The sequence below is a fragment of the Lampris incognitus genome, chromosome 3 (assembly GCF_029633865.1).
Source record: "Lampris incognitus isolate fLamInc1 chromosome 3, fLamInc1.hap2, whole genome shotgun sequence".
NCBI classification, from domain to species: domain Eukaryota; kingdom Metazoa; phylum Chordata; class Actinopteri; order Lampriformes; family Lampridae; genus Lampris; species Lampris incognitus.
This window is the reverse complement of record NC_079213.1, coordinates 41,203,222-41,226,692: the sequence shown is the minus strand read 5'-3', so window position 1 is coordinate 41,226,692 and position 23,471 is coordinate 41,203,222. Positions and strand designations below refer to the sequence as shown.

Sequence of the window (23,471 nt, the reverse complement as noted above, 5' to 3'; positions counted from 1 at the left end):
AAATCCACAAAGACACAATGTAACTCCTTCTGACCTTCTCTATACTTCTCCATCAACATTCTCAAAGCAAACATCACATCTGTGGTGCTCTTTCATGACATGAAACCATACTGCTGCTCGCTAATCGTCACCTCTCCTCTTAACCTAGCTACTATTACTCTTTCCCAAATCGTCATGATGTAGCTGATCAACTATATACCTCTGTAGTTGCTACAGTTCTGCACATCGCCCTTGTTCTTGAAATCGGTACCAGTATGCTTCTTCTCCACTCCTCAGGCATCCTCTCACTTTCCAAGATTGTGTTAAACAATCTAGTTAAAAACCCCACTTCCATCTCTCCTAAACATCTCCATGCCTCCACAAGTATGTCATCAGGACCAATTGCCTTTCCACTCTTCATCCTCTTCATAGCTGCCCTCACTTCCTCCTTGCTAATCCACCACACTTCCTGATTCACTATCCCCACATCATCCAACCTTCTCTCTCTCATTTTCTTCATTCATCGGCTCCTCAAAGTACTCCTTCCACCCTCTCAGCACACTCTCCTCGCTTGTCAGCACATTTCCATCTCTATCCTTGATCGCCCTAACCTGCTGCACATCCTTCCCAGCCCGGTCTCTCTGTCTAGCCAATCGGTACAAGTCCTTTTCTCCTTCCTTAGTGTCTAACCTCTCATACAACTCACCATACACCTTTTCCTTTGCCACCTCTGTGACACCCTTAATAATAACAAGAAGAAATACAGCCACCAAACTAAACATAGCCACAAGCAAGAGTCCAAGCACCTGATGACCTCTGACACATATCTGTGACCTAAATGCAAGTGTAATCTCTGTGGTTTGTCTCTGAGATCCTGACACATTGAGGGGAAAGGGACAAGAGCATCTAAGCCACACAAAAAAAAGCATCTAGGAGCTGCTGACTTTTAAATGGCAGATGGTGGTCATGTTTATTTGTCAATCAACCTGACCTTTTATATTCTGATATTTGACCAAGACACAGCACGCCAAATTACGAAAATCAGAGGCAAAGTTATAAGCGTTTGAAAATCGAAGGTTTGACCTAATGGTGGCCCTCGAGACATGGATCTATGGAACCCAAAATTGCGGTGCGTACCTTTGGGATAGGCATCTATCATCATGCAAAGTTGAATAAAAAAATACGGCATGAGAACAACAGTAACAACAAAAACAACAGGGTTGTAAGCATGAACCCCTAAATATAGCCACAAGTGGCAATTAACAGGGTCTTAGCAGTTTCAGACCAGCACCACCTATTGAAAGATTCTGACCAAATGAGCAACTTAGCTCGTATGTGGAGTGCACCTGCTGTAGCAAGGACCCCCTTTGCCTCCCTGTCTTCTTGTCTCTCTGCCTCTCCCCCACTCTCTTCTGTCCTTTGGAATTTCACCAGATATAAGTAAGCAAAGTCTTTCCATATACTAAATAAATTTGTAAAGTGACCTTCGACCCAAACCACATAAAGGTGCCAAACTGACATCAACCAGACCCAAGGACTTTCCAAAGGAATCATGTTTTTGACATGATTATCCAATTTATAGCGGGATATGAGAACACTCGACAACCTTTCCAGGTCAACTTCAATGTTGATCCCAGGAAGGAGTTAATCCCATTTCCACAAGACAAGAAGTCTTTTCCACACAAGAGGAAATAACTTCCTCATCTTGTCATTAGTGAATGTGGGAGTTGTGTATTCCAGGTTAAACACATGTTCTCTTAGTCAGGACAATGACTTGAATTAATCAATTCAAGAATTAATCAATTCAACCCCTGTGTGATGGCCTAGCGGCCTGTCCAGGAAGTCTCCCCGCCTGCTGCTCAATGACTGCTGGGATAGGCTCCAGCATCCCAACGACCCTGAGAGCAGGATAAGTGGTTCGGATAATGGATGGATGGATGGAAGTTTCATTCTCTCCTCTCTCTGCCTGCCTCTCCTTAACTCTGACACACACACACACACACACACACACACACACACACACACACACACACACACACACACACCCTTAAAAAGAAAGAAAAACTTTCTGAGATCATAAATTCAGACATTCCCTAGAGCGCTTTAAGGTAACTGTTTCTGCACATGTCTGAATTGATATGATTTGATTATTTACCCCTCTAGTAACCCAACTAGTACTCCTCAGCAAACCATTTCATGAACAATGATCTAGGCCCCATAATCATAATGCTTATAATTATAGGGCTGAGATATGGATTTAAGACTTTAACTGCACTTCCAGCATGTCACCATACTGGCATCTAGTGACCATGGGTGGTTAGGTCTCTCGGCTCAAACCATATGTTGTTATCCGTGTTTAATTATTTGATTTTACCACTTCCTGTCATTTTACTTTATTGATGTTATTCAGTTCATCTTGTTGTATAGGACGGTATTTTTACCATATGCTAATCAATGAGCCGTTAGTTTACTTCTGTTCATCTGCTGACAGTAGCTATAGAAACACATCTTGCTAGATAGTTCAGATACATATCATTTTGGGTATTTACTGTAATAGAACGATTGCCATTTAATCACATGTTAACGAACATGTGTGTTAAACAATACGCTGTAATACACTTCCCCTGTTTAAAATCACTATCTATGGTCCACGCTGTTTCAGCTGGCTGTGTGTTTGCACGTAGAGTCTAAATCAAATAAGCCGCTCTCCTAAAACCACGCAATGAATACCAATAAAGAGGTGGATCGATCGTGATGCACGCCACAAAGACCACCCACCCCGCCTGTGGAACGCCCAGAGCAAGGGGGCAAACAGCCAAGTCCGGTTCTGCGTTCAAGCTGCTCTTAGGTTTTTGTTTTGTTTCTAAGGTTTTTTTCTAAGCTTTTAAGTCTTCTAAATTTTTTCCAAGTCTTTTTTTTTCCTCCAGGTTTTCTCTTTATTTTTCCACTTCTTTTTATACTTAGTATTTTTGTGTTTTTTCTTTTTCTTTGTGTTTTTTCTTTTTCTTTTCTTCACAAAGTTATGCTCAAACTCAACTTTATTATTTACACCTTTTTGGAAACAATCCTCAGTTCCATATCCAAGTTTCATAATCTTTTGTTTTTGATCAAAAGGAAGGTCTCGCGAGTGATAATTTTGGAAGTTTTATCCTCTGGCCAATTACATTACTTTCAGAGTACTTTTACTAAGTCAGACAAGGTCAGAGTAGTAGAGTACTATTTGACTATTGCTCAAACGGACCAACAGAGCAAAGATCCTATCACCTACCAACTCCAAACTGTTGCCAAGGACATGCTACCAGACTTGCCTACAAGTGTCTGATTGCCTGAAGTTTTCTCTTATTTTTCCACTTCTTTTTAATCTTAGTATCTTTGCTTCAGGGGTCAAGCTGTCACTTCGAGTTGTCATTAGAATCCTTGAAAAAGATACAGCATAAAAAATATGAAAATCATTGGTCAAAGAGTTCAGGAGTTATCAGCGTTAGCTTGCTATAGCACCACCTACTGGACATATCTCAGGACGTATGGAGGGCGTGTTCATTAGTTCCTACTAATACAATGTCCCAGGTTTTGTGACAATAAAACATTGTGTGCACAAGATATGGCTCTTTCTGTCAATACGGGTGGCACCCCAAAACAGCTTGGCTCATCGACGTTCTTCTGTTAAGTTTAACACAGGTCTCTGACAACGATACACGCCACGTTTCAAGATCAAATCAACAGTCTACAAGGAGTTTAAAAAAAAAGGAGGTCTTTCATAAGATTCAAAAAAGGCAGAAAGGTCAACAAGGTGGAAATATCGGGACTATACATACGTAGTTCTAGCATGAACTGAGGATTCAGCATAAGCATTTGATTCTAAACCAAATAGTTCTTGAGATAAAGGCCAAAACATCAAGTGGCTTGTAACACCTACAGGCTGTTCAGGCTGGTGTTTCTGCAACTGTCTTGGCGATACGGTTTCTGGAATCCAGACACTTCGGACAGAAAGACCTTGAAGAACGATATAAAATGATCAGAACCACCACAAGAGGGTTCTAGTAGCTTTGCTGCTTGGACCCCTAATAAGAGGTACTATGCAAAAGAACCGTACTGTGTTGCTGCCACAACCAGCTATATGTTAAGCTGTTGAGTTCCTAATCAAGGTTCATCTTTTAAATATTTCACAGCACGTTAACCAATGTAGTTCACTGATTTGCTTTGGAAAAGACAAATGACAGTGCAACATGCGTAGCCTCATCTGAAACTTATCCCTACATTCTTCACAATTAAGCTGTTGCTATGCTTAACTTTTTCATTCAAGCTTTAAGGGGGGAAAAAAAACAAACACATTTTTACAAGTTTTATGTCATATGCTTTACATTGGCATTTTGTTCAAGATTAGATGAAAACTGCCTAACAAACAACGGCCGCTATCAAGACAGGACATCAACAGAAAACTGGCTTCACATTAATAATGTATCTGATGAATCTATTAATGAACACTGTACACATCTTCAAATCAAAACAGCATGTTCTCTTCACACCACAGCAGGCTACACCAGATATGTGTGGTCAGGGTAGGCAGTGTAGGCAGTGCCTACCCTGTGATAATTTAATCAAAATAACCATGTAACAAGTTCTATGGTGAAAGGCATGGGCACAAGTCCATGAATACTGGGACGGCATCCAGCACTTTACCTGTGCCCCCGTCCATAGGGTTAGTGGTTGTGTCAGGAAGGGCATCCAACGCAACATTTTGCCAAATCATTATGCAGATTGACAAGAGCGCCATCAGTGATGTGCCCTCACAGGGTACCAATGGAAACTATCAAATCTGCTGCGGCGACCGCTGAGAAACAAGGAACAAGCCGAAAGAAGAAGAACCCATAACAAATTCATAACAACATATCAAACTCTCACTCTGTGAGAATCTATCTCACAAGTATGCTGTGTTATCACGTATTTTGAATGATATTTTTATATCCTTGTCCTTTTTAAGTCCTTAAACTTCTAAGAGCGAAACGCCATGTAGCGCACAAGCTCGCCTACTTTTTCAATGGGAAGGGTAGGCTCTGCTTTTTTCAGGATTTCCTTTAACGTTGTGAATTTTGGAATTTGCGCATGCGTAGTGCATAGCTTAAGGCGATCATTCCAACCAGAGTGGTACATATGGAAGAGTGGCTATGTGGCTCCGATGCTCCCACCAGCAGGCTGTACTGCTTCCCTTGTTTGCTGTTTTCCGGAGAGCGGGACAATGTATGGGTACTGTGACCTGAACAACCTGCCTGCAGTGCTAGTCAAGCACGAGCGGTCCAGTTCACACATTCAACATCAAATAGCATTGAAAACCTTTGGAAACTGCACTTCGATCAACCTAGCTTTAAACAATCAACCTAGCTTTAAGCAATCAACCTAGCTTTAAACAATCAACCTAGTTTTAAACAATCAACCTAGCTTTAAACAATCAACCTAGCTTTAAACAATCAACCTCTTTAAACGAGGCTAACAAACAGCTAGTCTTCACGCACAATACAAAGGTGAAGGAAAATCGTGAGATTCGGAAGGCCTTGATACGTGCTACTTAGGGAAACAGGAATTAGCCTTCAGGGGAAAAAAGGAAAGCACCGGCTCATCAAACCAGAGCTCTTAAACCTCACTGTAGAGAAAGAACAGCAGTTGGCGACACATCTTGAAGTTTCTTCAGTGTTTGCTGGAACATCGAACTGTATTCAAAACGACCTTATCTTGGCAGTAAGTGACACTCTTTGATAGAACATTCAAGATGAGGTAAATGCAGCCTCTTTTGTGTCTGCACGAGTTGATGAGACCACTGACACAACCAACAAAGTGCAGCTATCTGTTGTATTGTGGTATGTCTGCCAAAACCTCTGTTCTTCTTTTCAGGTAATGTTTCAACATATTTACTAATAGTGTCTCATAACTGCTGTTTGTAGTGACCGCAATGACATCCACAATGGTTTGGGAGCTCTAACGAAAGGCAATGGTGTTACGTAGTCATTTCACAGCTATAAAAACCATATAAAACAAGGAAAAATTACTTTTTTGTTTAGGTTTTCATTTGGAGTGTAGTTCAGCCAGGGGGCACAATATTCTAGAATTCTGTGGCAGTTGGAAAATTAAGAAGGATCTGATTGGGTAACACTTTAGTATGGGGAACATAAAAAAACTTAATTACTAGTGAATTAGTAATGATCAAGATGTCACTTAAGTATGGGGAACATATTCTAAGAAACAAAAACTTAATTTACAGTAATTTAACACTATTAACACTTGTAGTTTTGTGTGTTGTTATGTAAGAACAGACCATATTCATTAAGTGTTAGTAAGGGAGAATAACTTCTTGTGGTACTACCACCTTATAAAGTCCATACTAAGCGAAGCATATTGAGATGGTACTACTAATAAGCAATAATTCTGAGGTTATAGAGGGAAAACTCAGTTAATGGCTTACTGGTTGTATAATAAGGCCATGCAGAATAAGGCATTAATGAGTACGTAATAATGACCAATTAAGAGCCAATATATTGCTAATTTGCATGCTAATAAGCACCTAATTAATGGTGACTACGTTCCCCATACTAAAGTGTTACCTCAGATGGTTATAAAACATTAGAGAGCACAAAAGGGTGCAATTTGAATTTGTGAATGCCCCCTGCCTACCCAGCCATTGACCTCACCGCACGTCACCGGGCTAAACCCAGGGGGAATAATCGCCCCTGGTCAGGGGGACTAGTCGTCCCCTGAGTGTGGAAGCCAATATCAAAATCATGATGAATGAACTATTAATTACGCAGTCCTACATATGCTCAAAATAAATCAGATTTATATAACCATGCCTTCATCAAATCCCTTTGTAAACTCCAACTCATTTTGGAATGTGCCCAAGACCTTTGTACTCCCTACCATTAGTTTCATTTACACTATCACTGGATGCTGGAACACCTTTTTTGAATAGTCAAATGCAGATAAATAGTCCTCACTTAACACTGTGAGTGCACTCAGTAGAGTGCAGATCTCCACCAGGCGTATGTAGTCTCCCTTCCTCTGTAAATGCACACACGGACAGAAAAAAAACAGTGTTTTTCGTGCTGTTATAAGACTTTTGTGCAGCACCTAAGTTGATTAAATGGGAAATATGAAAAAAAAAAGTTTTTAACATGCAGCGCTCAAGCTAAAAAAAAAAAAAATCTGGCCTGGGCCCTTTGCTGCATGTCATCCCCTCTCTCTCCCTGCCCTTCCTATCTCTGTCTCTCTGTCACTGTTAAAATAAAGCAGAAAATGCCGAAAAAATAATCTTAAAAAAAAAAGTTTTGCCTGTCAGTCTGTAGATGTGCAGCCTCCTAGGCAGACCCTCACACAAATGTGACCAAGTCTAATAATAAATGACAGAGATCAGGCAATCATAATTTCCAAGCCCTTATTAAAAAATGCCAAATGTGCGTAACCATCGCGGTTTTCATGATATGAAATAAATGAAAGTGAATGGCTGCTCTGCTGACTGACTTTCATTCATTCTAAAGCAATAACACAATGTTATGAGAACATAGCTCAGTCATGGAAAGTGTTATATTGTAGCTACTGAGATGTTCATGAAAACATAGCTCAGTCATGGAAAGTGTTATATTGTAGCTACTGAGATGTTTATGAAAACATAGCTCAGTCATGGGAAGTGTTATATTGCAGCTACTGAGATGGTTTCCAGCTGTTACTGATTACTGCTACTGTTTAAAGTGCAGTTTTAACATTGGAAACTGTGGCACTTGGTAACACTTTATAATAACTACACAAACGAAGCATTAGTTAAGTATTAGTAACTACTTAATTCATCATTTGTAAAGCATTTGTAAACCAAGATATGCACCAATGGTTAGTGTGTTAATAGATGTTTTATAAATGGTTAACACTGCAATTCATGATTAATTCATGCACAAATGTACATCTAAACAGTTTGTTAATCATGTACTTACACTTTCTAAAGGCTATTATGATCCTCTAGACTTCTGTGAGTCTCAAGGTGCTGCTGGCCTTTCAATCTCATGTGTAAATGCTTTGTAAACCATAGATAGTCCTCACTTTAGATGAGGTCATACAAAATACTTAACTAACAACTAGTAACTACCTGAATTAACCATGAATTGCAGTATTAATAAGTATTTATAAAACATCTATTAACACACTCAATAACCATTGCTGCATGTCTTGCTTTACAAATGCTTTACAAATGAGGAATTCAGCAGCTACTAATACTTAACTAATGCCTCATGGTGTGTAGTTATTATAGTGTTACCTAGCACGTCCACATGGCAGTGAGGTGAATGAGGTGAATTGTTGTTGGTTCATCCAGTGTTCCTCTAGTTCTCCTGTGCTGAGATCAGCAGTGATTTACTTGCTGGCTTAGAAATAAGATCGACTTGTCAAATACTTTCAACAATCATACCTGAATACATAATGTTTTGGTTTTGACACTATCGCTGCCTGATCTGATTCAACCAAGTGTCTAGTGGCAGACTGAGGACACTTACAACTCCTCCCACATCCGCCTCCTCCCACATCCACCTCCTCCCACACTGGTTGTTTCGCCGACAGGCAACTCTGGGCATTCAGTTAAGGCGAGTGGTTAAGGTTTGGGTTAGGGTGAGGTTTGGTGTTGGAAGGTGTTGGAGGAAGTAGAGAGGAGTTGGAGGATATGGGGAGGAGTTAGAGGTGTCCTCAGTCCATCACCAGACCCATCTCGACACAATTGTAGATGTGAGTCATGCACAGGTGTATGCACAGGTGACTCAGAGCAGGCAGCAACAGAAAGCAGTGCTGGTCGAGCGAGCTAAAGAGTGAATGAAGACAGGGTGCGACAATAATGAGAATAAACGTTTTTCAACAATTTTTAATCAACGCAACTATGAGAGGTTCTTCATCATACACTCATAACTGCACAAAAAAAAAAAAATTTTGGCTGCGTCTGGGTAGCGTGGTGGTCTATTCTGTTGCCTACCAACATGGGGATCGGCAGTTTGAATCCCTGTGTTACCTCCGGCTTGATCAGGTGTCCCTACAGACACAATTTGCCGTGTCTGCAGGTGGGAAGCCGTATGTGGGTATGTGTCTTGGTCGCTGCACTAGCGCCTCCTCTGGTCGGTCTGTACGCCTGTTTGGGGGGGAGGGGTAACTGGGGGGAATAGCATGATCCTCCCACGTGCTACGTCCCCCTGCTGAAACTCCTCCCTGTCAGGTGAAAAGAAGTGGCTGGTGACTCCACATGTATGGGAGGAGGCATATGGTAGTCTGCAGCCCTCCCCGGATCAGCAGAGGGGGTGGAGCAGCGACTGGGATGGCTCAGAGAGCAGTGTGATTGGCCAGGTAAATTGGGGAGAAAAAAAGGGGGGGCAAATAAATAAATAAACCTAAAAATACAGTTTCACATACTCTTAAATAAGAGATGCTGGAAGGGGGCAGAGGCCAGGAAAAAAAAATCGTATTTGGTGGTTTGTCAGTTGGAATATTCAACAAAAAGGTAAAGTGTTGAGTGGCAAAATGTCCCAAAAGGGACAAATCTAGACAGCACATGCACTGTTCATATGTTAAAGAAATGGTTGGACATAAGAGTCAAAGTGCAGCTGCCACTGCTAGTGGGGGGGGGGGGGGGCAGTTCACAGCTTTATAATGAGAGAAGCTATTATTATTATCATTGTTATTATTATGGCTTACATTGTGCCTGCATGTGAAGGGGTAGTGGACGATGGTGCTGATGGTGAGCCACTGATGATTTTTCAAAAGTTGACCAGCGCTCACAAACATCATCTCAACTTTTAAAATGCCTCTAAAGAATTTATAAAAAGCTGGCTGTGCATATTACGTTGACCTTTATTTCACACAACGCCACCGCAGTGGCAGCATCCAGCAGTGGGGATGAGGCCCGGGTGGAGAGAGTGGCTGTGCTCCCCCAGCCCCATGTGCCTGATGAAGGGCAATAATGCGGCGTACTCGGGGGGGTCAGCTGTGCACTTAAAGATGTTAAAAAGTAAAATGTGATGTGAAATTTGCATCATCTCTAGCACTACTGGTGACATTAGATGTGACATACTACAGGGCTGAGGCAGCTGTCCTTCCGTCAGGAGAGAGTGGCAAGCTTCTTTCTGGGCCACAGTGTGCAGCAAAGCACATGCACTAACAAGGTGACCTTCTTTTGTGTGGCCCATAATGCAACATACCACCTGTGTCATTAGGCATCACCAACAACCTTTTTAGCGGTCTTATCCGTTCTTCTATAGCTATAGGACGAAGCCAACAATGTGAGTCTGTGTAGCGCAGGTCCACACATTCACTCTAGATCCCTCACTAGAGTCGACACATCCCAACTGTCAGTGGTACGAATCGGGCGGCTGGACTAATTTGGTAGTGGCATGGTTAATATTTTAGTCACGTGGTAAATCATGGAATCTTTACGTAAAATACATTTCACAAGTTCCATCCATCCATTATCTGAACCGCTTAGCCTGCTCTCAGTATCGCGGGATGCTAGAGCCTATCCCAGCAGTCACTGGGCGGCAGGCGGGGAGACACCCTGGACAGGCTGCCAGGCCAACACACACACACACACACACCTAGGGACAATTTCTATGCCTGCTTCACCTGACCTACATGTCTTTGGACTGTGGGAGGAAACCGAAGCCTCTGGAGGAAACCCACACAGACACAGGGAGAACATGCAAACTCCACACAGAGGATGACACCCGCCCAGGTTGGACTACCCTGGGGCTCGAACCCAGAAACGTCTTGCTGTGAGGCAACCACACAAACCACTGGACCACCATGCCGCCCATTTCACAAGTTCTCACACCCCAAACACAAAATAACAAATAAACCATCACAAGTGTCCAGAGCGCTCCATAAGCACAGACTGCCATCCAAACAGCCCACTGCACACTGAAGTCCACCCGGCTACTTCAACACATTACGTTCTGATTCTAATAAAACACTTTTGATTAACAAAGCTGTGATTCGCTATGCATGTCCTTTTAAGACCACTGGCCTCCACATCATAACAAGGCTCCACATGATGGTAAAGTAGTGCCTGTCTACACCAGCCCCACCCCACATGCTCTACATGATGGTAAAGTAGTGCCTGTCTACACCAGCCCCACCCCATATGCTCCACATGATGGTAAAGTAGTGCTTGTCTACACCAGCCCCACCCCACATGCTCTACATGATGGTAAAGTATTAGCCATCTACACCAGCCCCACCCCACATGCTCTATATGATGGTAAAGTAGTGCCTGTCTACACCAGCCCCACCCCACATGCTCTAAATGATGGTAAAGTAGTGCCTGCCTACACCAGCCCCACCCCACATGCTCTACATGATGGTAAAGTATTAGCCATCTACACCAGCCCCACCCCACATGCTCTATATCAGTGGTTCTCAACCTTTTTGGGGTCCTGGACCCCCTGCGTATTTTTGATCTACCCTGAGGACCCCTCCACCTGATCTTGGGGGAGGGGGGTTGCAATTTGATAGAAACAGTAGAAATTGCATTTTAAATTGCATTATAGCATTTATTCACTCTTTGGGGCAAAAATAAGAGCTTTCAGTTGTAACTTAGATATAGTTAACAAAACAGAATTCTTATGCAGTAACTTTCAGATATATGTAACAACAGAATTTTTATGTAGTAACTTTTAACAATGCAAACGGGAGCGAGCTCTCTTAATAATAAATTACACTTGTGAAACGGATGTAATTAGAGAAAAAAGTCCTGTTACCCTTTATAGTTTAGGTATATAAAGGTCTTAGTCACATTTGAGTAAAATAATCCTATTTCTATAAATGTCACAGGATCTTTTTTTAAAGATATTTTATTTTCACGGACCCCTTGCAATTACACCACGGACCACTAGGGGTCCGCGGACCCCCGGTTGAGAAACGCTGCTCTATATGATGGTAAAGTAGTGCCTGTCTACACCAGCCCCACCCCACATGCTCTACATGATGGTAAAGTAGTGCCTGTCTACATCAGCCCCACCCCACATGCTCTACATGATGGTAAAGTATTAGCCATCTACACCAGCCCCACCCCACATGCTCTACATGATGGTAAAGTATTAGCCATCTACACCAGCCCCACCCCACATGCTCTATATGATGGTAAAGTAGTGCCTGTCTACACCAGCCCCACCCCACATGCTCTACATGATGGTAAAGTAGTGCCACCCCAGAGCCCTAGAAAGAGAGTTACGTCAACTCCATAGACGTCAATGGGCCAATTATTTAACAGCAATGTCGGATCATGGGAGCCCCGGATAGTTTCAAACAGTGCGACCCGGGGCAATAGGATTTCTATGGCGAAGGTATGTTTCTCCCATTAATCAAAGGTTAATTTACAGGTAAGAGTGAGTAAGTTAAGTTAGCCAGTTTACTGTCCACATTCTTCCTTTTAAGAGGAAATTATAGCAATTCTAAAAACATTATCGCAATAATAATGTTCCTACACATGCGCATAGAATATCTGTCACGTTGGAATATATCTATATCTACACTCACCGGCCACTTTATTAGGCACACCTGTCCAACTGCTCGTTAACGCAAATTTCTAATCAGCCAATCACATGGCAGCAACGCAATGCATTTAGGCATGTAGACATGGTCAAGATGATCTGCTGCAGTTCAAACCGAGCATCAGAATGGGGGAGAAAGGTGATTTAAGTGACTTTGAACGTGGCATGGTTGTTGGTGCCAGACGGGCTGGTCTGAGTATTTCAGAAACTGCTGATCTACTGGGATTTTCACGCACAACCATCTCTAGGGTTTACAGAGAATGGCCCGAAAAAGAGAAAATATCCAGTGAGCGGCAGTTCTGTGGGCGAAAATGCCTTGTTGATGCCAGAGGTCAGAGGAGAATGGCCAGACTGGTTCGAGCTGATAGAAAGGCAACAGTAACTCAAATAACCACTCATTACAACCGCGGTATGCAGAAGAGCATCTCTGAACGCACAACACGTCGAACCTTGAGGCAGATGGGCTACAGCAGCAGAAGACCACACCGGGTGCCGCTCCTGTCAGCTAAGAACAGGAAACTGAGGCTACAATTCGCACAGGCTCACCAAAATTGGACAATAGAAGATTGGAAAAACGTTGCCTGGTCTGATGAGTCTTGATTTCTGCTGCGACATTCGGATGGTAGGGTCAGAATTTGGCGTCAACAACATGAAAGCATGGATCCATCCTGCCTTGTAGCAACAGTTCAGGCTGGTGGTGGTGGTGTAATGGTGTGGAGGATATTTTCTTGGCACACTTTGGGCCCCTTAGTACCAATTGAGCATCGTGTCAACGCCACAGCCTACCTGAGTATTGTTGCTGACCATGTCCATCCCTTTATGACCACAGTGTTCCCATCTTCTGATGGCTACTTCCAGCAGGATAACGCGCCATGTCATAAAGCTCGAATCATCTCAGACTGGTTTCTTGAACATGACAATGAGTTCACTGTACTCAAATGGCCTCCACAGTCACCAGATCTCAATCCAATAGAGCACCTTTGGGATGTGGTGGACCGGGAGATTCGCATCATGGATGTGCAGCCAACAAATCTGCAGCAACTGTGTGATGCTATCATGTCAATATGGACCAAACTCTCTGAGGAATGTTTCCAGTACCTTGTTGAATCTATGCCACGAAGGATTGAGGCAGTTCTGAAGGCAAAAGGGGGTCCAACCCGGTACTAGCAAGGTGTACCTAATAAAGTGGCCAGTGAGTGTATATATAAATGTAAAAATCTGAAAATATTGGTTAGTAGTTAACAGAAATCGCGGCTAAGCAGTTCATTTAAATGACCCGCCAAGCTTCGTTTGGAACTATTCGGCGGCTACATGAACCACGTGACCCTCTCGCGTTCTGACCCCTCATTGACGTAACTCTCTCTTTCTAGGGCTCAGCCCCACCCCATATGCTCTACATGATGGTAAAGTAGTGCCTGTCTACATCAGCCCCACCCCACATGCTCTACATGATGGTAAAGTATTAGCCATCTACACCAGCCCCACCCCACATGCTCTATATGATGGTAAAGTAGTGCCTGTCTACACCAGCCCCACCCCACATGCTCTACATGATGGTAAAGTAGTGCCTGTCTACACCAGCCCTGCCCCACATGCTCTACATGATGGTAAAGTTGTGCCTGTCTACACCAGCCCTGCCCCACATGCTCTACATGATGGTAAAGTAGTGCCACCCCAGAGCCCTAGAAAGAGAGAGTTACGTCAACTCCATAGACGTCAATGGGCCAATTATTTAACAGCAATGTCGGATCATGGGAGCCCCGGATAGTTCCAAACAGTGCGACCTGGGGCAATAGGATTTCTATGGCGAAGGTATGTTTCTCCCATTAATCAAAGGTTAATTTACAGGTAAGAGTGAGTAAGTTAAGTTAGCCAGTTTACTGTCCACATTCTTCCTTTTAAGAGGAAATTATAGCAATTCTAAAAACATTATCGCAATAATAATGTTCCTACACATGCGCATAGAATATGTGTCATGTTGGAATATATCTATATCTATATATAAATGTAAAAATCTGAAAATATTGGTTAGTAGTTACCAGAAATCGCGGCTAAGCAGTTCATTTAAATGACCCGCCAAGCTTCGTTTGGAACTATTCGGCGGCTACATGAACCACGTGACCCTCTCGCGTTCTGACCCCTCATTGACGTAACTCTCTCTTTCTAGGGCTCAGCCCCACCTCACATGCTCTACATGATGGTAAAGTAGTGCCTGTCTACACCAGCCCCACCCCACATGCTCTACATGATGGTAAAGTGCCTGTCTACATCAGCCCCACCCCACATGCTCTACATGATGGTAAAGTAGTGCCTGTCTACACCAACCCCACCCCATATGCTCTACATGATGGTAAAGTAGTGCCTGTCTACACCAGCCCCACCCCACATGCTCTACATGATGGTAAAGTAGTGCCTGTCTACACCAGCCCCACCCCACATGCTCTACATGATGGTAAAGTAGTGCCTGTCTACACCAGCCCCACCCCACATGCTCTACATGAATGTGTGCGTGCAGCGCTCAGCTGAGAGGCTGTCCTGCCGAGTACAGTGTACAGTTTTGATTTTTCCCCCTTTTTCTCCCCAGTTGTACCTGACCAATTACCCCACTCTTCCAAGCCATCCCGGTCGCTGCTCCACCCCCTCTGTCAATCCGGGGAGGGCTGCAGACTACCACACACCTCCTCCGATACATGCGGAGTCACCAGCCGCTTTTCACCTGACAGTGAGGAGTTTCACCAGGGGGACATAGCACGTGGGAGGATCACGCTATTCCCCGACCAGGCACCCCGACCGACCAGAGGAGGTGCTAGTGCAGTGACCAGAACACATACCCACATCCAGCTTCCCAACCGCAGACATTGCCAACTGTGTCTGCAGGGATGCTCGACCAAGCCTGAGGTAAAACAGGGATTTGAACCAGCAATCCCCGTGTTGGTAGGCAACGGAATAGACCGCTATACTACCCGGACGCTAAATTGTGCTTTTTACAGTGGAACCATCTCTAAGACACTTTGCAAGCACACACCAAAACAGACGAGGTTGTCAAAACAACAGCCTGTATCACGAGGGAAATGTAGGCTACATGTTCACAGTCGGGTAGGCAAACTCATTAAAATATGAAACCATAAAGATCAATGTATATGATGGAATAGTGGCATCACAATATGCCAGAGTCCACCAAATTTGGGCTTTTGCAGCCAAAAGGCTTCTCTGGGGGAGCATGCTCCCAGACCCCCCCTAGCTGACTACTTTTCCCCACTGTCTGGCTCCTCCACATCCTTGTGGAAAGCAATGAGTGTCACTCGCACAGGCGCCCCCTGTTATTTTTTCCCCTAACACACTCACACAGGAATGTTCACTAGCAAACGCAAGTGAAAAAGTGAAATGCTCACACTGTAAAGGCGTGCACATTCTCCAACATGTAAAAAACGTACAAGCCAAAGTTTGTACAGAAGTACACAGTCTCACATCAGGTTTCTTTACATCGTACATGTGTTTTTGTACATCGTACATGTGTTTATATACATCCTACATGTGTTTCTATGCATCCTACGTGTTTTATACATCCTACACGTGTTTCTATACATCCTACGTGTTTTATACATCCTACATGCGTTTTTTACACATCCTACAAGTTTTTATACATCCTACATGTGTTTCTATAATCCCGTGTTTTTATACATCATACGTGTTTTTATACATCCTATATGTTTTTATACACCCTACATGTGTTTCTATACATCCTAAATGTTTCTATACATCCTACGTTTCTACACATCCTACATGTGTTTCTACACATCCTACATGTGTTTCTATACATCCTTCACATGTTTCTATATATACTTCATGTGTTTTTATACACCCTACATGTGTTTCTATACATCCTATGTGTTTTTATACATCCTACGTGTTTCTATACATCCTACATGTGTTTCTACACATCCTACATGTGTTTTTATGCACCCTACATGTGTTTCTATACATCCTACATGAGTTTCTATACATCCTACATGTGTTTTATACACCCTACGTGTTTTTGTACACCCATGTTTCCATACAGCCTACATGTGTTTTATACACCCTACGTGTTTTTATACAGCCTGCATGAGGTTTTATACATTCTACATGTTTTTATACACCCTATGTGTTTCTATACATCCTACATGTTTCTATATATCCTATGTGTGTTTCTATACACCCTACATGTGTTTCTATACATCCTACATTTTTCTATACATCCTACATGCGTTTTTATACATCCTACATGTTTTTATACATCCTACATGTGTTTCTATAATCCCTTGTTTTTATACTTCATATGTGTTTTTATACATCCTACATGTTTTTATACATTCGTGTTTCTACACATCCTACGTGTTTCTATACATCCTACATGTGTTTTTATACATCCTACACGTGTCTCTATACATCCGACGTGTCTCTATACATCCTACGTGTTTCTATACACCCTACATGTTTCTATGCATCCTACATGTGTTTCTATACAGCCTGCATCAGTTTTTATACATCCTACATGTTTTTATACACCCTACATGTGTTTCTATACACCCTACATGTGTTTCTATACACCCTATGTGTTTTTCTACAGCCTGCATCAGTTTTTATACATCCTACATGTTTTTATACATCCTACATGGTTTTATACATTCTACGTGTTTTTATATATCATACGTGTTTTATACATCCTACATGTTTCTATACATCCTACATGTGTTTTTCTATACATCCTACATGTTTTTCTATACATCCTACGTATTTCTATACATCCTACGTGAGTTTCTATACATCCTACGTGCATTTCTATACATCATATGTGTTTCTATACACCCTGCATGTGTTTCTATGCACCCTATATGTATTTTTATACAGCATACATGTTTTTATACATCCTACGTGTTTTTATACATCCTACATGTGTTTCTATACATCCTAAATGTTTATATACATCCTACATGTTTTATACACCCTACATGTGTTTCTATACATCCTAAATGTGTCTATACATCCTACGTTTCTACACATCCTACATGTGTTTCTATACATCCTTCACATGTTTCTATATATGCTTCATGTGTTTCTATACATCTTACATGTGTTTTTATACATCATACATGTGTTTCTATACATCCTACATGTGTCTGGGGGAAGTGCAGATAAAAAGGTTTTGTGCTATATGCACTCTTCATACATGAGGTCCCAGGTCCTTACACTGGGTCAAACCTTTCCATGGACTGGCCTTCCTCCAACATGTTCTCTGTATGGAAATCACAGACCTCATAGTTAACCTAACTTTACATGTGGATGTTAGGACTTAAGTCCCCCCCCCATGGAACTTTCCCATGAATTGCATTATATTTGAATGACATGAATATGAATGACATTATTGTTGGTCATAGCAACATTGTACAATTTTTGTGTTAATGAAGTGAACAAGATGTTATCATGTCTTCATGCACAGGAAACCATGCTCGCTACAAGGCATGATTGTTTTTCTTCAGCAACGGATCACACACATTTGCTGCAACCTACACCACCAACACCAGCCAGTGCTGAAGGAAAAGACATCTGTTTACATCCTACCTCATAACGATGTCACTTCCTGTATGTGATGATAAACGCTCACGTCTGATTCCCTGCTATTATGACTGTGCTTGTGCTTGTTGCAACACATCATTTGAGGCAACAACACAGCACACACTCCGGATCTTTCCAAGTTAATTTTAAAAAATTACATGATGTCGCTTTAAAGTACAGACGAGTACACATCATCTACAATAAGATGATGTGATAAAAAGACTGTTTCTCAAAGGGTTTAAGCTCAAACTGTTAACAATTGCAAACAAAACAAAGTAAAACAACATTTCAGCCCACAACATTCAACCATCTGTCTCAACAATGAAAATACAGCCAACCGACAAAACCTATTCTGGATACTTTAGCTGTCATTACAGATGAGGTAGGAACCAGTTTTTTGAGTAAAAACCCATTATATCATAATGAGATCATATGACTGCTAAGAGGTCAAGTCAAGTCAGTCCAGTGTAGTCACTGCCCCAAACTACCATGCCGTCCTGGCCCTGCACACTTCTCATCCGTCTGATGTAAAATGTCAAGCTAGTCACACCTCCATGACACAGCTGACAACACAAACCAACACTAAATTTTTCACCATGTCCTTGTAAAGTAGTATGGCCCTGGATAAAAAAAAACCCAAAGCACAGATCGCCCTAACCCAAACATGTTAGAGGTGGACTTGTACCTCGTTCTATTTCCGTGCATCTTGTGGTCTGAACACAGGCAATGCAAAACCTTGTAGAGTCCTGACCAAACAATGTGCAGCAGAACAGGTATGGCTTTCACAAAGGTAGCTAGGTAAATGACTTGTCCTTATGTCCTAGTCCTTTTAAGATAAACAAGCACAAAATAAAATTATAATGAATTTTGTTTCGTTTGATGCCATTGACATTCATTTATATACTCAGATGAAGCTGACCCTACTGTATGTATGGCAGGTACTTACTGACTGCATCCACCTCTGTGGCGCCTGACCCCCTCATCCTCAGGTACATGAAGCCCAGGAGCAGGAAGAAGAGGCAAGCGGCTGTCAATAGGAACATGGACAGGTAGTGGGCGCTGAAAGGGGACGCCTCTTCTCGTTTGAACTGCTGGAGCAGCTCGTCCTCTGGTACAGACCGTTTCTGGTTGAGCGTTTCCTTTCCGTATGCATGGTTAGGGGAGATGTGGTTGGAGTGGTTGGCCCGGTAGATTCGGGAGAGTGTGTTGTAGCTGGAGAAGCGTGGTCTCAAACCGATGCTTAACCTACTGGTGATGTTGCTTGGGGTGGCTCCGTCTTCGCTGTCGACATGATTTTTGCTGTAGCCTGAGGGGCTCTTGCTGGTCTCCCTTGCAGGATCCCCTGTGGGGGACACGTCGATGGACCCCCTGCAGTAATTGAGGTTCAGCAGACCACCACTCAGGGCCACTTCGCCCGGGCCTCTCTTCTTCCAGCTCTCTTCCTCCCCCTCCAGCCGATCTTCGGCCAAATCTGAACTCCAAGCACGATGCATGTCATTCGGTCTGCTTGTGGTGTTTTCCTGCCCACCCTCAGACCCCACGACACCTCTGTGGCAAGGTGAAGCAGCTATCGGATGACTCCGTTTGAAGGCTGGACGCCGGACGCGTTGTCGATCCGGCGCAGACAGGCACTCGTCCTCATCCTCGTCCGAATAATCCCCGGCTATTTTATTGGTGTTCAATGTGGACGTCCGGCTTCCATTTAGAGACTGCGAATCCTCTGCTTCTCCCTCATAATCGCCCTCCACCCCAGGCTCCTCGTAACCCCTCCCCCACGGCTCTGTGGGCTGCGACACATCGAGGCTAGATTTTGACCGAACTCCGCACCCATGAATGTCGGAACCGCTTCTCTGGATGTCCAGACCGAGAGAGGAATTGTTGCTGTTAACGTTACTCAGAGCGACCGGTCCATGACTCTTTCGAGCGGTGGCGGTTACTCCGGAAGGCCTGATCTGTGGTTGTTGTTTATATCCCGAGTCACGGTCTTTCCTGCTGCTGTGGTTCAAGCTTTTTCTTTTCTGGGGTGTTTCCACGTCCGATTCGTCGGAGCTGAAGCCCATAACAAACTTTCCTGCTCCTACAGTATGCCTCAGACCTGGACAAATTTCTAGCGTCCTGCTTGAGCTCAGGTGCGTGACGTCATTATTAGCTGGCCTGGCTCCGAATCCCGAACGGCTGCTTCTGTTGCCACCGCCACCACTTTTGCTGTTGATGCTGCCGCTGTTGCGGGTTTTCGCCAACCTAGAGCCCCGCTGTTGTTGCTCTTCACGAAGCTTTTTCAGTTTCTTCAAATACACTGGGCGTGTATTTTCTGTGACCGGACCAGCAGAGAATCCAAAACGCTTTAACTCAGAGAAAAGCTCCTCATCCGTTAACTGCGCGGCCGCCATCTTTTACAAAACTCGCTAGCACTGTGGCGGATGTGACGTATGTCTAGAGTGGAAGTTGACTGTTATATGCTGTGTTCAGAACCCAGAGAAAAGTTGTTACCAAAAAAAATGTTGTTTTCAGTTAAAGAAACCTAGGAATTACGACAATCACAGGTTTATCATAAATGTCACAGGTAAAAATAGCCTATCGTGTACTTGTTTTTATTTGTAAGTGTTTTATTGGTCATATAAAAATCATTAAATGAACTTGGCATTAACTCAGCTTTTTGCAGGATGTAGCACGATATCAGCGGGTATGCAACATTAGAGACTCTGAATGTACCCCGCCAGGGTACAGAAGGCGAGCTCGTCTCACGGCATCTTACTGACGTTCTTACCAGAGCGCCTACGTAAACTGGGGAAATTTGCCCAGCGATGAAAGTTTAAAATCAGTCAATTGCTTACAGACAGGGGCCATTCTTTATCAAGATATAGTCAAGATATAGTCAAAAATCATTTCTTCAAAATTGATGTTATAAAGATGGTCTTTTTTGTTTCAATTTTAAGTTCAACGTCAAGCTAAATGGCCATATGTTATTCAGAGTGTGGTATTTTAAAACTGTACGAAAAACGTTAACCTGAAAATCACGACAAGGTCCAGCCAGTATCAAATGGCCATAATTGACTACTGGTTGTTTTAGACTGCTGATAGTATTAAAAGAAAATATTTCAAAAGTTTGTGGCTTAGCCAATGTTGTGTTTTCTCAACTTAAATGTTATATTTAGAAGTAATTTCTACCCAAAGAAATTTACCCCTGGCGATTTGCCAGTGACCCATTTGAAGTTACTTTCAGACCAATACAATTGGAATTTCATGGTTTTCAAACACTGGGGTTGTTGCTGCCCAATTTACCCTCGGGGATGAAAGTATTCTGATTCTGGTTCTGGTTCTGAATTCTCCTTTTCAGGCAGTCAAGTCAATTCCAGCATTTCCGGGAAAGTCCCCAAATGCAACCAGCAAATCCATTAATTGCAGTTATATCAAGCCCTGCCCTACCCTATGATCAGCTCTGTTATCTTCCTATACTGTAAATTCAATGGATTTCAAATTCTAGGATTGTTGAAATTGTTACAGTAGAGCTAAATTTCACTCTGAAGTACTGGAAGTATGCTCAGAAAAAACGGTTCGATTTCTATAAACCCGTTTGTTACGACATCAACACAAAGGAATGGGCTTGGTTTTGCAGTGAGGACCAGGTAGATTGGATTGAAATCACCTGATCCCAATGTAGTCAGTCCATACAGGGCTATTGCCAGGATTTTAGAAATAGTGAGGTCATGAGTTTCAGCCCCCCACATCCCCCATCATTTAGCTATATACGTATAGAGCCTTTTCAGAGAAACAATAATCACTATGAACAGTTGTCACCAACTTCAGTCCTTAGGCCCATTCAACTGCCAAACTAGGTCAAATAAACAGGCGCTTGATCAGTTGAATAAGTTGTGTGAGTTCCTAGCTCCAACAAAAACCTTATCTTGTAGGCCTTGTCCATGGCTCGGCTGATTTGGTTTGACTTGGCAAGTCAGCCCAGCGTGGCTGGGATTTGCATTTCCATTACAACAGGCCAACCAGCTTGAAGGTGTTTCTTCTAATGATGCGCTTGTCAATGACGTTTAATAGCAGCACCCTCTTTTCGATGACATTTAAAAGCAGTGCCCTCTTTAGCACTGTTTACTATTGTACTATGCAACAGTTGTTGGTAGCCAGCTACTTTTCATCATGGCTTTTCAGGCTGCTGTTACGATTTTGTTTGGCATCTACCACTTATTGCTTGAAAAATGGAGATTGGATGACAAAATTGATCTAGAAGAGATGAAGCCCATCTGACGTCACCAGACCAATAACCCTGGCCTCTATTGTAATAAAGTGTCTTGAAAAGATGATAGTGTAGAAGCTGAAGTCAAACAAAAGGTTAGCTAGATTCTTATCAATTTGCCTATTAAGACAATCATGGTACTGATGATGCAATACTAACCATCTACTACTACTACTACTACTACTCTTACTACTACTGCTACTACTACTACTACTACTACCACTACTACTTTTGGCTGCTTCCATTAGGGGTCGCCACGGCGGATCATCCGTTTCCATTTCTTCCTGTCCTCTGCATCTTCCTCCGTCACACCAGCCACCTAAATGTCCTCCCTCACCACATCCATAAACCTCCTCTTTGGCCTTCCTCTTCTCCTCTTCCCTGGCAGCTTCATATTCAGCATCCTTCTCCCAACATACCCAGCATCTCTCCTCCACACATTTCCAAACCATCTCAGTCTTGTCTCTCTTGCTTTGTCTCCAAACCGTCCAACCTGAGCTGTCCCTCTAATATACTCGTTCCTAATCCTGTCCTTCTTCATCACTCCCAATGAAAATTTTACCATCTTCAGCTCTGCCACCTCCAGCTCCACCTCCTGTCTTTTCATCAGTGCCACTGTCTCCAAACCATATAACATAGCTGGTCTCACAACCATCTTGTAAACCTTCCCTTTAACTCTTGCTGGTCCTTCTGTCGCAAATCACTCCTGACACTCTTCTCCACCAACTCCACCCTGCCTGCACTCTCTTCTTCACCTCGCTCCTGCACTCCCCATTACTTTGGGCAGTCAACCCCAAGTATTTGAACTCATACACCTTCGTCACCTCTACTCCTTGCATCCTCACCATTCCACTGTCCTCCCTCCCATTCACGCGTAGGTAGTCCGTCTTGTTCGTACTGACTTTCATTCCTCTTCTCTCCAGTGCATACCTCCACCTCTCCAGGCTCTCCTCAACCTCATAATCCATGGAGACTCCTTCCTGATCTCGTCCGTCAACCTGTCCATCACCATTGCAAACAAGAAAGGGCTCAGAGCGATTCTTGGTGTAATCCCACCTCCACCTTGAACCCATCTGTCATTCCAACCACACACCTCA

At 43.1% G+C, this 23,471-nt stretch overlaps 1 protein-coding gene across 1 annotated transcript in view; it reads right to left on the bottom strand.

Moving 5' to 3' along the window:
* lemd3 (LEM domain containing 3) overlaps positions 1–20,655 on the bottom strand; it is an 89,843-nt gene extending 69,188 nt beyond the window's left edge. Inside the window, exon 1 of the mRNA XM_056277347.1 lies at positions 19,075–20,655. Coding sequence (XP_056133322.1) covers positions 19,075–20,518 — 1,444 coding nt within the window. The 5' untranslated portion in view covers positions 20,519–20,655. The remainder of the gene's footprint in view (positions 1–19,074) is intronic.
* Between the last annotated feature and the right edge of the window lie 2,816 nt (positions 20,656–23,471).